This window comes from Xenopus laevis, chromosome 6L (genome assembly GCF_017654675.1).
Source record: "Xenopus laevis strain J_2021 chromosome 6L, Xenopus_laevis_v10.1, whole genome shotgun sequence".
NCBI lineage: Eukaryota > Metazoa > Chordata > Amphibia > Anura > Pipidae > Xenopus > Xenopus laevis.
This window is the reverse complement of record NC_054381.1, coordinates 110712305-110729251: the sequence shown is the minus strand read 5'-3', so window position 1 is coordinate 110729251 and position 16947 is coordinate 110712305. Positions and strand designations below refer to the sequence as shown.

At 35.2% G+C, this 16947-nt stretch overlaps 1 protein-coding gene across 7 annotated transcripts in view; it reads right to left on the bottom strand.

Moving 5' to 3' along the window:
• The window catches only part of LOC108719190 (piezo-type mechanosensitive ion channel component 2), a 225938-nt gene that overhangs the window by 43611 nt on the left and 165380 nt on the right, over positions 1 to 16947 (bottom strand). For all 7 annotated transcript variants that reach the window (XM_018267875.2, XM_041566359.1, XM_018267876.2 and 4 more), the window contains 13 exons: positions 16632 to 16792; positions 15347 to 15523; positions 14249 to 14377; positions 13539 to 13739; positions 12281 to 12485; positions 12018 to 12119; positions 11025 to 11190; positions 9995 to 10238; positions 8222 to 8318; positions 6214 to 6373; positions 5694 to 5783; positions 5181 to 5299; positions 1313 to 1387 (listed from right to left, as the gene is read on the bottom strand). In XM_018267875.2, the coding sequence (XP_018123364.1) occupies positions 1313 to 1387; positions 5181 to 5299; positions 5694 to 5783; positions 6214 to 6373; positions 8222 to 8318; positions 9995 to 10238; positions 11025 to 11190; positions 12018 to 12119; positions 12281 to 12485; positions 13539 to 13739; positions 14249 to 14377; positions 15347 to 15523; positions 16632 to 16792 (1926 nt within the window). The remainder of the gene's footprint in view (positions 1 to 1312; positions 1388 to 5180; positions 5300 to 5693; positions 5784 to 6213; positions 6374 to 8221; positions 8319 to 9994; positions 10239 to 11024; positions 11191 to 12017; positions 12120 to 12280; positions 12486 to 13538; positions 13740 to 14248; positions 14378 to 15346; positions 15524 to 16631; positions 16793 to 16947) is intronic.

The window sequence follows — 16947 nt, the reverse complement described above, 5'->3', positions numbered from 1 at the left end:
TCACAATCGTATTCACAACATGAACCTTTAAATGCTAGGGTTAACATTATTTTATAAAACAGCAAAGACACTAGCAATTAAATGGTTCCATTATGTAATCCCATTGGCCTATATTTACTGAGCTGCTGTATGCCAGGATGCCTTCCAGTGCTAAAAGAGAAATTTACAGATATATGTGTACTCAAGGTATTCAAAATTCAAACAAAATGTTCAGGGTCAAAATGAAAAAAAAATGCCTTTTTAAAGCTCTGGAAGGCTAATAAATATGGGCCAACATCAATCTGTGTGATCTCATGAGAAGACAGGTCTGTTAATGACGTAGATGTACAGAAATGAAATACTGGCACAGTTTCTTTGTGACTTCACAGAAATGTTTTAGCAGTACACATCTATCACACAATCCAGCGGTGTCATACTTTCAGTTACAAAATGTATATATATATATATATATATATATATATATATATATATATATATATATATAAACCAGTATGTTGTTTATATACAGTAGAAAAACATTTAGTTTATTCTATTTAGCTGAATGTTCAGGTATTTGCTTTATTCGCCAGAAGACCTTTCCAGAGAATGTCCCTTAACATTAAAAAATTTGAGGTTTCATGTTAAAGTCTGACAAGGGTTTTAAACTGTGGATTTTTTTTTTGTGTAGTGGTTTACTGGCAGATACTATGACTATATCTGGTTTCAAAAAAGCATTGGATGCCTGTTTAGCAAGTGATAAGTAAAAAAGTGGCACAGGGCTATAAATATTTGTACAAAGTTTAATTCAGGGATTGGCCTAACATTTTAAATTAAAAAAAAACAAATAAGAAAATTAATCTTTCTGTCCCTTCTGAATAAACTGGACATAACTTTCGATGACTTTTTCCAGCACCTTCTAGAAGTTTGTTAAAAGGTTGATCTCAATGAGTGTCTTTTTTAACCACAGTGACTACATTAATAGGATATACAAGACCAAGATGCGACTGAATAAAATCACAAATGTCATACTAATAAATATGTTATTAAGTGCCAATGAAAATATACTGTGGTGGTAGCACATGGGAATTAACTGAGCAAGGTATACAATAAGCATGATACCGTCAGACATTAATGATAAATATTGTCAAACACGTTAGAGCAGATACGCTAAAGATGTTGTGCCTGCAAACAAGTTTCTAAATAGATTGCACTTACACCTCAACCCTCTGAGAAGTCACAAAGTTGTAACCATGCAGAAAAAACAAACAGATTGTTCTGGTCAAGGATATAAGGGCTAAATCCGTGTATCTGACAGATGATTGAAAAAACCTACTGGAAGCATGATCAACCCAAGGTCGCCACCACTGCTTTTTTTTGCCCTTGGCTTTCTCTTTGTCTGCTTTGTCTCCTAAAATGAAATATGTTCATACATTAATTTAGCATAGTGAAAAAGACAAATGTACTTTAATCATTCATATAAATAGCACGGGGAAAAACTCACATACTAAGCACAACTACCAATTGCTTTTATTGAATGCAAGGAATTGTGCTGTCTAAAGAGAAAATAAACTGTCTATATATTAACACTTCAGAATTATTAGTGCCAAAATTATAGTTTTTTCATTTGTCTTGTGATAAGCATGTGGAATAATTTTAATTTTTTTTCAATGCCATTGTTGCTATGCATTTAAACTAATATATTGCCACTACAAACTGGCGACAATATGGCATGGCCAATTTCCTGTTATATTACTTATAGTACAGACCCTACTAAACCAATCATGTTAAGGGCAAACTTAGGTTTATTTATTAAAATCCATAAACAATTCCAAAATATGCATATGTATATATCAGCAAAGTGCAATACTAAAGACAATGCATATAGGCAAGCTTACAAAATTATACACAAGCAGCTAGCAACCATATAGAATTGATTATGAATTAAAGACATCACATCGCTCCACCAGACAATCACTGATGGGTGGCAATAATTTTGGCACTAGATGGTATTGTGCTTTAGTAAACAAGACAATAACAGGGAAATTGATGTTATTATATTTTGTAAATACAATGACAGGCATAAACATTTTTATATCAGAAACATTTGCAGTGATTGTAGTAAAAATGATTGCACAGACTTATATCTTTGCACTTTTACAATGAAGAATAATATCTTTGTTTTTATGTTTGTCACCTTTTAAATTTATGAAAGCACTTTCAGTTACAAAGTACCCAATTTGTTGAACAGAATTACCTGCCATGAGAAACTATGTTTCATCCTTAATACTGGAGACATTTTAGTAAAACCAAGAGCAACACATGCTCCCTTGCCTTCACATAAAAGACTGCATTTCTAAAAAAGTGAATAATACGTTTCCTGTCGGCTCTTGGAACCATGCTACATATTTGATTACATTGTAAAACATGGCTAAAGTAAAAGGACATGACTGCTATCTTACTACTTTAGTACAGAGGGAGAGGAACAAGAAGTAGCCAAGTGTGTATTGCTTGATTTAATCAGCTTGATTTGTTTTTGTTCAGCATTTTCACTACTGTGTGGTTTTCCGAGAAGAGTTTAATTATAACTTACCATAATTTATCAAGTGGACACTCAGTAGTATTCAACCATAAGATCTGACCAAGCCTACCTAGCTTTGGATCCCTTTTTTATTGGCTAGTTAGGGTAAGAGAACTCTGGTACTACTTATACATGACATAAGGGTTTAAAAACTATTTCCTGTACCCTACAAGCTTCAAAAGAGGACAAAATTACACCAATTAATTACTGCCTTTCATTAAGGCTTGGAGCGGCTTAGGATGGGCTGAAAGAAAGGTGCCAGGCTATTTTATCTTGTTTTTTTAGACTTGACTTAGACATAATACTTAAGTATTTAATTGTAACCAGCTATGTGTGGAAATACTGCAATCAGTAAAGTAAATAAGTAACGCTTAAATGCGTTACTTATTTACTTTAATGGTCTATTCTTAGCAACTTTTCAATTGGTCTTTATTCATTTATTTTAGCTTTTATAGTTTTTGATTTATTTGCCTTCCTCTTCTGACTCTTTCCAACTTTCAAATGGGGATTACTGACCAAAAGTCATAAAAAAACTATTGCTCTGTGAGCAGGGTCGGACTGGTGAGCCCAGGGCCCACCGGGGCTGCTGTTGCAGGGCCCCCTTCTGCCCCAGTCCGCTGCCACCGGACCCCCCCCCCGCGTGCACCGCCCAGTGCCGTGCCTGTGCACTGTGTTGGGATGGTCCCCGGCTGCAGGAGAAAGAAGCTCAGGGTGCGGATCTGGGCCAGTGGGGCCCACAAGAGCCTGGGGCCTACAGGGTCTTTTCACGGTGTACTGCCGGCCCAGTCCGACACTGTCTGTGAGGCTAAACTTTTATTGCTTTTATTACTCTTTATTATTTATCTTTCTGTTTAGGCCCTATTCTATTCATATTCCTATCTCTAACTACTAGTTACTAAGTTAGACCGGAGCAACTAGGCAGCATCTGAAATTCCAAACTGGAGAGCTTCTGCAAAAAAACAGCAAATAATAAAAAATGAAGACCAATACCAATTGCAAATTGTCTCCCAATAGCATGCTCCACATCATACTACAAGTTAATTGAAATGTGAAAACCCCTTTTAAACTGAATAAAACTGAACTATAATCTCAGAAGCCAATAAAAAAGAGGTTGGAAGTAAATCACAAATGTGCTCAGAGAATCACTCTGTGTAAGTTTTTATTTTTGTAGGGTTTATATCCACTGTAAGAAAGCCCTTATGTGGCCACCTTTAGCCTCCCCAAACAAAAAAATCACATCCACCCATGCTGTCTGCTATAGGTATAGGATCTATGATCCAAAATGCTTGGAATATGGTGTTTTCCAGATAAAGGATATTTCCATAAATTGAATTACTATACTGTTGGTGGCACATTTACTAAGCTCGAGTGAAGGATTCAAATGGGTACTTCGACCATCAAATAGGCTACTACGACCTTCGACTTCGATTCGAACGATTCGAACTAAAAATCGTTCGACTATTCGACCATTTGATAGTCTAAGTACTGTCTCCTATCTCGACTACATACTTCGGTAGTTTAAACCTACCGAGGTACAATCGTAGCCTATGGGGACCTCCCCCATCACTTTTCTAAGCTTTTTTTGATCGAAGAAAAATCCTTCGATCGATCGCTTAAAATCGTTTGAATCATTCGATTCTAAGGATTTTATCGTTCCATCGAACGATTTTTACTTTGATCGATCGTAGGATTTGCGCTAAATCCTTTGAATTCGATATTCGAATTCGAAGGATTTAAATTCGAGGGTCGAATTCGAGGGTTTATTAACCCTCGATATTGAACCCTTAGTAAATTTGCCCCTAAATCTGCTAAAAACTATTTAAACATTAATTAAACCCCATAGGACCACCAATAGGGATCATCATGCAGATTAGTTACAGTTAAGTACAAAGTACTGTTTTATTATTAAAGATAAAAAGGAAATCACGTTTAAAGGTCCCCTGAAAAACTTAAAATGGGGGTTCTACTGTATCTGAATATGAAGATTATATAAAATGTCTCCTTTAACCATGCTGTGGAGAGCAGCCAAATTTATGGCACATTCTTAATACTCTTTCGACAAGTTTATCATGGCAGGTCTCTTGTTCTAGTAGGCTGTTCTAGATTTGTGTTCTCCATTGCTTCTATTAACTATTTCTCTACTCTCTGTACTCCCTGTATCTATTTGCATATTTTCAATGTGATGGAAATGTTAGATGGTTCTTATGGCGAGGTAGAAATTATGGCAAAATGCATTTTGTAGAGTAAATATATCGGAAAGTTTGAATGTATTCTTTTGTGTACTATTATTCAAGAAGTACATAAAATGGGATTAAATTATCAAACATAAGTCACTATTTACTCTAATACTCCTCATACCCAGGCCACTACATTGTAGGATGTCAGTATATTTTTGACACAATCTGCATTTCAGCATCTTTCATTCTTAAAAGGCAGGTGCTCCAACATAACAACCAATAATGGAACCTACACTACTAACAATTATACTTGGACAACATCACTCAAATTATAAATATGGTGAGCAAAATGTATTTCTAATACTGGAGAAGTCTATAAGGGTACAGGTTTAAAAAGTTGTGTATAATTCTCCTGCAAAATTACAACTTATTGAAACGCACTTTACCTTCATCATCATTGTCAACTGGTTTCTGTATTTCGTGTCCTTCTCCATCCTGTGTAAGAGTCAGCATTTTCTCTTTACCTTTTTTATATTTTTCTTGCCTGGCTTTAATGTGATCCATCCTGGTAAAATGGACAATAGTTGTGGTTGTAAATTTTTCCAAACATCCATATTAATGTAGTGTCAAAAATTAACTGCAATTATTAAAGTATGCATTACCATCAGCAATTAAATAGGAACTACTAATTTTCAAGGTTGAGGGGGAAAAAAATTGAACACCAAAAAGGAAAGCAACAACATTTGTGAGACTTTTTTTTTTCTTTAATAAATACTGACTATTCATGGTTCAGAAGATTATTCTTGAGTATATTTTGGCTTTTTCCGCCATGTTTTCTCTCATATTGTGAAAAAAACACAAACTAAAATGTTGATAAATAGGCCTCATAAACTTAATATATAATATATATGTATATAAGTATATATAGTTCTCTAAAAAGAAAGACTTTTTTTCCATACTGTCTCTTGAGCTGGTCCATAGATTTATTTTCTTCTTCAATTCTTGCTTTTACAGCTTTTACAATTGTAGCTTGGAACAGTTCAGCACCTCTGTAAAAAAAAATGTACAGAGATCAATAAAAGCCATTATAAAATTTCCATACCGATACAAATGATTGCATCAATAGTAATGGCTACACAATGGAAGAAATAATTGCTGGTGTGCTGCCATGCATGATCAGAATAGCACTTATACTTTCTATAGGATCAATAACACTGTTAAAACATCTCTTATAATGTAAGAGCTGATAGTGTTTAAAGAATCATTTCTAAAAGAAAAACATACTAAATTAAACAGATGTTGTGTCATTGTTGCTGACACAATGAATCTCGTACATCCACATACAACATTTATTCACAATGGAAAAAAAATATTCTGTACGGGTCGTACGGTACAACTGCCATAGAATAGATTCTATCTTTATTGTCATTTCTCCTGAAATAATACTAAGGTGCATTATTTTATTTTAGTACAACTTACCTTGATGCTAGAATCTGTGAGGATTTGATGTCTGCAACAACATGTAAGAAGTAATAGCTCATAAAAACTCTTCTTTGCAATAAAAGGAAAGCAAAACATATGCTGTCCCAAATAATTCCAGCCTCTCCACTTGGCAACTGACAGTCGGGTGTATTTTGTGCTAAATAAAATATGCAAAATAGATTATTAGCATCACAAATATGTTTAAAAGCAACAAGTTTGTCCTGACAATACGATAATAGGACTGTTCAGGACACAAAAATGCAAATCCAAATGTAGGTTGGTAATCTGCATTGGTAGCAAAGTGCATATCATCTTCTTATATATATACCAAATGAATGGTGCACTCCGTAGACAAAATTAATACCTGGGTGCCAGCATGGGAAATAAGCAGTGAAAAAGGATTGCGGCACTAACAGGGTTTTAGTGAAAAAACAAAAAATGTTTTATTATTAAGCCTCAACGTTTCAACCACAGGGATCTTCGTCAGGAGAAAGATGTTTGTTTGTTTTTGCTCCTGACGAAGATCCCTGTGGGGGATCGAAACATTGAGGCTCAATAATAAAACATTTTTTGTTTTTTCACTAAAACCCTGTGAGTGCCGCAATCCTTTTTCACTATATATATATATATATATATATATATATATATATATATATATATATATATATATATATATATATATATAATACACAAAAGCCATGAATATCCTGTAAATTATATCCTTATAAACGGTGAGTTCTGATGTCATCAGTTATAAACGGTGAGTTCTGATGTCATTTCTGTCACATGACTCACTAAAATTTGTGTATTATAATAAATAAAGTACCCCCAGTTGTAAGATATGAGGATATTAGCAGTTACCTCGGAGTTCCATGACCTGTATAAAAACACTCGGCCTTCGGCCTCGTACTTTTATATGGTCATGAAACTCCTCGGTGACTTATAATATCCTAATATTTTACAAGAGGGGGTACTTTATTCACTATATATATATACGGAAGAATATGCAATTGTAGACTAGTAACAATGTAAGCAAAATTCCCTGTGATTACGGAGTTTGATTAAGAGCAAATTGAGCTACAAAAATGGTAGTGATGTGGTCTATTTGTCTGGTTTGAAAATATTATTAAGGAAGAGAAATATCATCCAAAAGCTTTACTGCTCTTTTATTGTACTGTGACTTTTTCCGGGATGAAAGAAGCAACAGTCTTAAATCATTGCACTGAGAATATTTAAAGAAATGTTTTTCCCTTTGTTTTTGAACTGCAATCCTGCCTAGAATTTATAGCAATGCACTGCTTACCTAGTTTTAGTAATGTAACAACAATTAGCTGGGCCTCCCTATAGTCCAGTCAAATAGTGAGGTGAGGACAGCCCGCAACCACCAGACCAACAAACCCCCCATTTATCTTCTTGCAGCAGACAGTATGGGACAGATGAGGTTGAACCATACAGCAGACCCCAGCAACCATCCATGCCTCCTTTCACTTGCCCCCCTCCTCCAGGGTCTGCTGTATAGTAGTAGTTATGCCACTGTTCATGTTGTTAATTAAAGTTTGAAGGACAACTAAAGTTGGACTTGGGGTGGTGTAAACATGCCCAGCATATTCTTGGGATTGCAGATGTTACAGCAATGTTTTCTTATAGCTATTTGTAACATAATTCCCTTTTACTATAATGAACAGGACATATTTAACTGTGTTCTATGAAATATACCATACCATGTTATTTACACATGCATTTCAGTGATAAGTCACACATGTAGATTATGTCAAAAGAACTGACAATAATTTAACATGAACTATAGGTTTTATTTACTCGAAACAATGGTTATAAATGCACAAGGTTGCAGAAAAAAGTTTTGTCCAGACACATAGCCAGTCTCCTAGATTATTACAAGCAAAATCGATTTGGATTTTAAACAACTATTTCCTTGTATCATGTACCTCAGGCCTAGGAAAATAATTCAGGGTTTTTATTTCATTTAGGTAAATGGTTTACTTACGGATAAAATAGCCTTTCACTGTACAAGAAAGACTGAATGCCTGAATTAACCAGCAACTGTCTTTGATTAAATATTCAATGTAGCCACATGCTCCTATCTGCAATAAAAATAAATAAATACAAGTAACATGTAAGGTTAAAATCAAGATCAGGTGAGTCTAAGATATAAAGAACATAGGAAACATGTATAAAGTAAAATTCAATTGTGATATTATAATTACATGTGAAAAAGAAGTTATAATTCTATACTGCTAATAAATAGTTTGAAAATAACATTCTAAGCAAAGTGAGTGTCTCCAGAGCCATGACAAGTTAATAAGCTATATGCTATAATTATAAAGTTCATTCTAACTCACTCTATATACATTATTTTAGTCAGATTGCCGTGGAAACCCTTTTACTAATGAGCTGTCTTATACATGGCTTGCATCTGGCACTAGACTTTACAGTACCACTAAGGTTAGTGTGGGCTGAATGATAGCACAGGGTATTCAAGGAATCTGTGGCAAATGGGGGAACTCGATTGACTTCTCCTTTAGGTATTGTGATCCCCCTGTGTTGATATGTAGTCATCCCTTCCTTCACTCAACATGGTGATAAACTCCTCCACAGGCTTAAATATGTTGTATGGTTGATAAAGTACATGCATATTGACTTATGGTCCCCCCCTTTCTTAACATTGTTTGCTTTGTGCTGTAAAGAGAACCAAAGTGGAGGCCTTTAAGTGAACCCAAGAAATAAACATGGCTGATTGGGAGCTGGGCCTCAATCATTTAAGTATCAGCTCTGTGGGACATAGTAACTGTTACTGCAATATATAACTGTACAAAAGGAATTTAAGTGTAGGATTACTGCTATTATATAATGCAGGGATCCCCAACCTTTTGAACTTGTGAGCAACATTCAGAAGTAAAAGGAGTAGGGGAGCAACACATGCATGAAAAATGTTATTGGGCTGCCAAATAAGTGCTGTGATTGGCCATTTGGTAACCCCTATGTGGATTGTCAACCTACATTGAGGCTCTATTTTGCAGTGCACCGGGTTTTTATACAACCAAAACTTGCCTCCAAGCCTGGAATTCAAAAATAAGGTCCTGCTTTGAGGCCACTGGGAGCAACAATCAAGGGGTTGGAGAGCAACATGTTGCTCACAAGCTCCTGGTCGGGGATCACTGATATAATGCATAGTTGTGCTCTATATACCTGTTCAGCTGATGTTTGTACATTTAAATCATTGTAAAAATGTCATCATAATACATGATAATACAGTAAAATGGTATTTTGACTATATGTCAGATGTTCCAAATTTTGTGTTATGACTTAGACTTATGTCAACCAGGACAGATTGACTGCCAGGTCAAGACACCCTGCACTTGCCTCAACACTTATCTGACATCAATGGAAAGTGCCATGCATTACCCTTAATGGCTGGTTATCTCATAAACATTAAGGAGCATATTTATCAAAATTCTAATTTGTGAACTTTTTGAGTTTCTTTTCAATTTGAAAAAACTCAAAAAACTTGCCAAACAAGAGCTTAAACTGGCTTAAACATATCGGAATCAGTTTGTGAGTTTTAGCAGTAAAAACTTGAATTGTGATAAAACCTTGAATTTGAACGTTGGAAAATCAGCCCCATACTGTTGGCATTCCAGCAAATATTCATGTTATTGGTGGAAAGTGACTACAAGTAGAGATCAAGGTGCCTTATGTGGCATAAGCCAACTCAGCTGATTGGCTTCTAAATATATGTGAACCGAAACCAGACACTTACTGATAATACATTTTTCATTGTTATGACAAACACATTGTAAGCAATCAGCCAATCCCAGTAGCGCAGGATGATTCTTATAGGTTTCAATAGCAAATCACCACCAAATAAGAGGAAATAGAAACAAGCCACCAAGTAGCCCATGCAGAATATGCTGATCCGTGTAGTTCCCGTGATGAAGATGATGGTGAGCACAAACCAGAAAAGGTAACTAAACATGATAACTTTGCCCATGTCCAAATAAGATCTGGAAAGCAAACAAAGTGATCAGTTATTTGTAAATCTTCCATGGTCCTTGCATAGAATATTCTAAGAGAACGGCAAGGTATTTCACATATATCAGAAATTCAAGTTTCTGAAAGTTGAGCTGTGAATAGAAAATGATTTATAGATCATAAAACTATAGATGCAAATATGATACTACATGTTCCTCATTTTAAATAAAGGCAGAGGCCTTAAAATACATTTTAAAAGATGATGTTTGAGTATGCTTTCTGGACATGGACCACAATTTGTGTGGCAAACTGCTTTTTAAACAAGGTTTCAAATGCAAGGATGATTACAAATTACCAAAATGTCAGTTTTTGGGATATGAAATGCTGAACAAAATTAAAAGGTAAGAAATTATAATAAAACCACAATAAACTTGTCATTTCTGTACATTACCCCAACAACCAGTGGATCTACTAATAGCCAGCAGAATTCCTGTTTAGTGCACATACATTTGTGTTGTACAGTACCTGTATATTCTGAAGCCACTTTGCAAGACAGCTTACAAAAGAATTACAAACAATTAAAATGTAAACTTCTGTAAATACTGTAAATGTGCTTCTAGTATTAAGTAAAAACAAATATTATCAGTAAGTGTTTTTAAGTGAACAATTATAAATTGTGAGTATAAACACTGCATTTTACATGCCACTAGGCATGCAACACTCTCTATTATAGGGGATTATGATGATCCATCCTAAACAACATGGGGACCTATTTATGGGTCCCAACTGGCAGGTTAGGCACCAATGCATCACATTACCTGCAGTATATGAAATCAGGTACAGGATTATGTTGGCTAAAAGATGCAGCATCAAGGTTCATACAAATTTCTACATTGTCACCAGCCATGATTCGCACTGCTGCTTTATTTTCTTCCTCAAACACTTCTCTTTGAAGGGATGAACAAATCAAAAGCATAAAATCATCTGTCAAAAATAAGGAACATTTTAGTGTATTTCAAATCGTTAACTTAAGTGATGCCAAAGGAAATGGATACATAGTTAAAAACCATCTGTACGCTTTTCAACTAAAAACAATGAATTTCAATCAATACTAATAAAACCAGCACCTAGTAATTAATGTGGCCCTCTCAATGCTAAAACTGGCTGGGAATGATTGTGTTAATTGAGTTACGGCAGAAAGTGGCTTTCAGCCTGTACATCACTGTCTTTCCCATCACAAAAACCAACTGGTTTTGGTGTGAGCACAATGAAATCAATGAGCCAGAGCATGACAGTAGATATATATCAATCTTGTTGGATATAGATTTGATAAGGGATTTTATAAGGACCACACATTGCAGTGTGCTGTAACTTTTGAACTCATGATCTGCAAGTACAGTGACTGCACTGTGTCTGGTCTTCGACCAGAAATTTGGTGCAGCTTTCAAGTTAGAGATAACATGCTCTTAATCGCTAATTCCAAGTGCATTGGCCTGGTTTTAGTGTTTATAAATGCTTAATAACTTCTTAGAATGTAAGTTCTTTTAATGGAAGGCCTCAAAAGTTTTGTCTGTATGGTCTTACACTGTGGGGCATCTCCATTGTACACAATGTTTTTACTTCAACTTGTTAACAGAATTTACTCCCTTGTTATTATTTCACACACATACACTAGTAATACAAAAATAACAATATGCATGAAAATATCTAGCTTTTAGTCAAACCTAACAGTTATCAAGAACTCTTTGGCAAAATAAAAGCAAGTTCTGCACTCCAGACTAAAATAAACCACATGTGCTACCCATACTTACAGACAAGGAACAGAGGATTAGGCCTCACAATAAAGTCTGGAAAGTATAACCACTTTATTATGTTAGAATTAAAATTGGCTCCAGGTTGTCTCCAAGGATAGTCTGCAAAGATAAAAGGATGTAACAATTCAATATCAACAATTTCTAAGTACTAAAAACGATTATGAAAAAATTAATATGCATAAAAAAATCTATATACTGGGAGATGTAGTCTACAATGTCTGAAGGGCTACAGGTTGATATATAGGATGTGAAATCATTACCTTTACATGGAGCAGGGGGGAAGCCAATACATATAAGGTACTGGAATGTCATAATGCAAGCAAGAATACAGCAATATCTGTGCCAGGTTTCTGCGATTGCTTTCCTTCTGCGTCGGTATAATACGACAAAAAGACAAACTGCATGAATCATGGCAAAAAAGTCCATCCTCTGGCCAATTACATTTACTGACAGTAAGAAACATGTCTGCATGTGGAAAAAAACAGAATTGTGTATCAGCTGAAAAGAGTCAGTGATTTGGGATTTTTTACTTTCATTTTCATGCACTGAAGAATAATAACATTTTGTAGTTTACCGCTACATTTGGGTGTCAGAAAGATATTGTTGAAGCAATATGCTAGAGATGTGACAACCCCTTTAAATGAAAAGCAATAATGGATAGAAGAATATCTAACCTGCAGTCAGCCAAGCTGAAGTCACAGCAGTCACATTACTTATGAAATATATGGAATACTCTAACCCCTAGCTAAAATGTAAAATAAGGATTTCTAACCTCTAGTCCTCCACCTGTTCCTGAACTATGATCATTCATTCACAACTCTCTAAGGGTAATTTTAGACATCCCTAAGGTTGCTTTGTCCACAACTATCCCTCAAAAGATAATGTACCCCTGCCACAAGTGATAGAAAGCCCATGGAATTCTATAACTGCAGGGTTTGCACCTCTAAATGGTAACAAAATCTTGGAAGCTTCCAAATCTACAAATGGGGTTCATTTTCCCATAGAGAAACAATTCTGACTGTTCTGTCATAAGAAGGTGCTATATCTATATGGTTCCCTTTATTGCATGCCTCATCACTTTCTACCATTTTTGGCAGTTTATTTGTGCTCATGTGGACAATTTATGTAATCTGTCTCATTTAATAACACTGGGCAAATTTGCACATGAGCAGTAATCCATAGCAACCAATAAATAATTATCTTTTTGAGCCAGCTTCATGTAGTACAGTTAAACCAAACATCTGGTTGCCATGGGTTACTGCCTAGTGTTTATAAATGACCATATGGTAGATTGTCAACAGACTGTCTCCAGAGAGAGCGTATTTAATACTTGCCAATATCTAATCTGATCTGTGCCCCTTTGTTATTTTGCTGTGAAAGGAATCATGCTCATAGTTCAAGCAATTATCTGCAATTAACATCTTCCTGTTAAGCAATGTTATTATATATTTTTCCCTTAAATACTATTGCTAGTACCAACTAAATAAATATTGTCACTGTATATCAAGCAGAGCTTACTTCCAATCCAAACTTGTAGAAAAAGTAGTTCACAAAATACTTGGCACAATTTATGAGTCCGTCATCCAAGTGTTGCCTTGTGATGTCATGAAAGATGGTTTTGGTTGCAGGTGTGGTGAGATTGTTTCGCAACCTGTAGTACTCCTGGTGCCGGTAAATGGTTACTTCAAAAGCTAATATGGCTAACATCAGCAAATTGTTCTGTAAAAAGAAAAGAATGTTGTACATAACAGTAAAATTAAAAGCAACAACATGACATAATGGCATGTTGTTTTGACAACTATTAACAGAGAAGAAGGAAAAAAATCTGTTGGCTGGATTAATGGTTTTGCCATGATGATTGCAAATGTCCATTGAAAATAAGCAACTCACAATAGATAGAGATAATTTGCAGTGATTCATCAATAGTTATAAAAGTAGAAAATGAGGAAGCAGAAACTACTGATAAGCGATCACTTATTATTAAACTGATTCTCTATATACAGTGTATTGCCAAACTATTTAAATCTGTTTGAAAACAACAGGTAGATTCCTTCTGATCCTTCAGCATGCACATAAATTACACAAAAGCTCAAATATAAATGATCCTCCAAACATGATGGGGGCAGTTCACAGGGCTGACCTGGGTCCTTATTGTGGTCACCTTTGTTTACCCAATAGAAAATAAAAAAGGGAAAAAGAGAGAGCAATGCAAAAAGTGATATAATCACCCGCAAATAAGCAAGGAGTGGAGTTGACTTCTTCAGTCCCACCCAATTAGAAGGGTCAACAGGTGAACTGTAAAGCACAGAAGAATCAAGCTCAGTGGAATTCTGTGCAGTTGTTTCGTTGAGCAGTGGCTGAAATGAAAGCAAAACAAAAATAGTAAACTTGAATAATATTCTAATTCTCTATTTTGATGCTATTTGTTCCTATTGCATTGGCTTTGCATTGTAATAATACTTTTTGCTGTCTAACTGTGTAATGTGTACTTCATCCTTTTATCAATGTTTATTTATTTATAAAGGAAATCAACCCAAAAATATTTGTCGTATGTCACGATAAGCAACTTGGCAATAAGTAGTAATTAAGGGGCAGATTCACTAAGGGTTGAATTTCGAAGTAAAAAATACTTCGAAATTCGACCCTCGAATTGAAATCCTTCGACTTCGAATATCGAAGTCGAAGGATTTAGCGCTAATCCTTCGATCGAACGATCGAAGGATTTTTCGTTCGATCGAACGATTAAATCCTTCGAATCGAACGATTCAAAGGATTTTAATCCAACGATCGAACGAAAATCCTTCGATCAAAAAAAGGTTAGCAAGCCTATGGGGACCTTCCCCATAGGCTAACATTGACTTCGGTAGCTTTTAGCTGCCGAAGTAGGGGGTCGAAGTTTTTTTTAAAGGGCAAGTACTTCGACTATCGAATGGTCGAATAGTCGAACGATTTTTACTTCGAATCGTTCGATTTAGTTCGATTTCGATCGAATTCGAACGAATTTAACCAATTCGATGGTCGAAGTACCCAAAAAATACTTCGAAATTCGAAGTATTTTTCATTCGAATCCTTCACTCGAGCTTAGTGAATCTGCCCCTAAATGTTTCTGTGGTTTTGCGATTATTTGTACATGTAATGGCTATTGATAGCTGGTCTGCTCTTTAAATCCTGAGCAAATTTAGTTCTGACTCCCAAAACACTGTAGCAGAAGATGGCTGATTAACAGACCTAAAAAAGGTTTGACATCAGAATTGCATGTTCTTTCAAAAATGTATCACAAACAAGTAATTTTTCAGACAAAAAAACAACTGATACAAACAACTTACTTTTATACAGTTGCTGGAAAAGGTTGCAGGGTCAATGGATGCAAGTTGGTACAACATTTTACATATGATAATCACACACGTCCAGACTGTGCAAACACTTGATGCCAATGGTCGAAATTGTGAGTAGGGCAAAGCAAAGGCCCAGGCAATAAAAAATACATAATTGAGCAGAGAAACCTACATAAAACAAAATGAATAGGCTTGATTTGATTCTAAATGTAAAAAATATCTCATGCTTTATGATTATGATGTGAAAACTAATTTTAAGCAATATCTGCACATAGTACAGTAAGGGAACATGTTTGTTCTGTGTTTTATAACAAGGATAAATGGCAGTCACTAAAAAGTACTTTTCAGCAATAAAAATATATCAGACATACTAAGCTCATGTTCCATATGTTTTCATGATATATATATATATATATATAAAAAAAAGAGAACCATTAGCCAGGGAACTGACTTCTGGCCTTAATCCGAGTTCCATGCAAATAGGGTAGGAAAGTCTGGCCTTTATCTGTGTCATTTGGGACATCATTGGAACTGACCAGTTGATCTTACCTCAATTTTGGCTATTTAACTATGAGGCCAGTTTGCACTTACAAATGGATCATCAGTTCAATGGAAAATTGGTACTTGACTTGTGTGCGCAGTATTTCATTACATTATTACAAACCAGTAATCAAACTAATGGGATCAAACTGGACAAAAAGTTAGGAGAGAGATGAGACCAACATAGGAGATTTATTCTCTATAAAAAACCATAGTGGTAAAGTAGACATCTCTGTGTAGTGAGGGGGAGATATTACATTGGGGAAATCTAACATTTGCCCACATCTATGGGCAGCAGTCAATTTGAGTTGTATAACAGCTAACAGTAAATGCTATCTGCTGATTTGTTTCTATGGGTTACTAGACAATTAGCAACATTTTAGACTGTTTATTACATTACATGATTTAAGTTCTGCAGTCTGCTTTAAATGTGAGAAACAAGAGAGAGCCATATGGGTTTTTAAATGAAACCCGGTTAAAATCCAGTCTCGTGTGTTCTCAGAAAATGGTTAGAAAACAGGCAAACCAATACAACAAAAACCCAATTCATTAGGCCAATGCAGTCCAACATTTCTTGTGGTGTGGTCCTATCTGACAAGGAGACATATTTTTATATCATGGAGTCTATAGAGCCTATGGGAAGACTTAGCTTAATGTATGTGTGCGTATGTTGATAATAACAGATGTATAAGAGAGAGAGAGAGAGTATAAAGTAAAACAAATATATTTTCCATACCTCCTTAACCGTAACCCAAATAATGTATGAGGAAACAATCTTTATTATGTGAAGCTCCAGAAGCCACCAAACAAAGACCTGAAACTTGTGAAAATATTCCAGGAACTTTAGAAAAAGAACCGTTAAACGATCTATCACTAGATGCCACTTGTTCCTGGATTCTGCAAAGGAATATAAAACATACCATATATCAATATAAAGGTAACATTGCAGTGTATCAATATTTATCCATGAATGTACAATATATGCATATTATAAGTCAAAGAGAACTGTATACACAATAGCGTAGTAAATAGGGGCATTGATAGTAAACAGA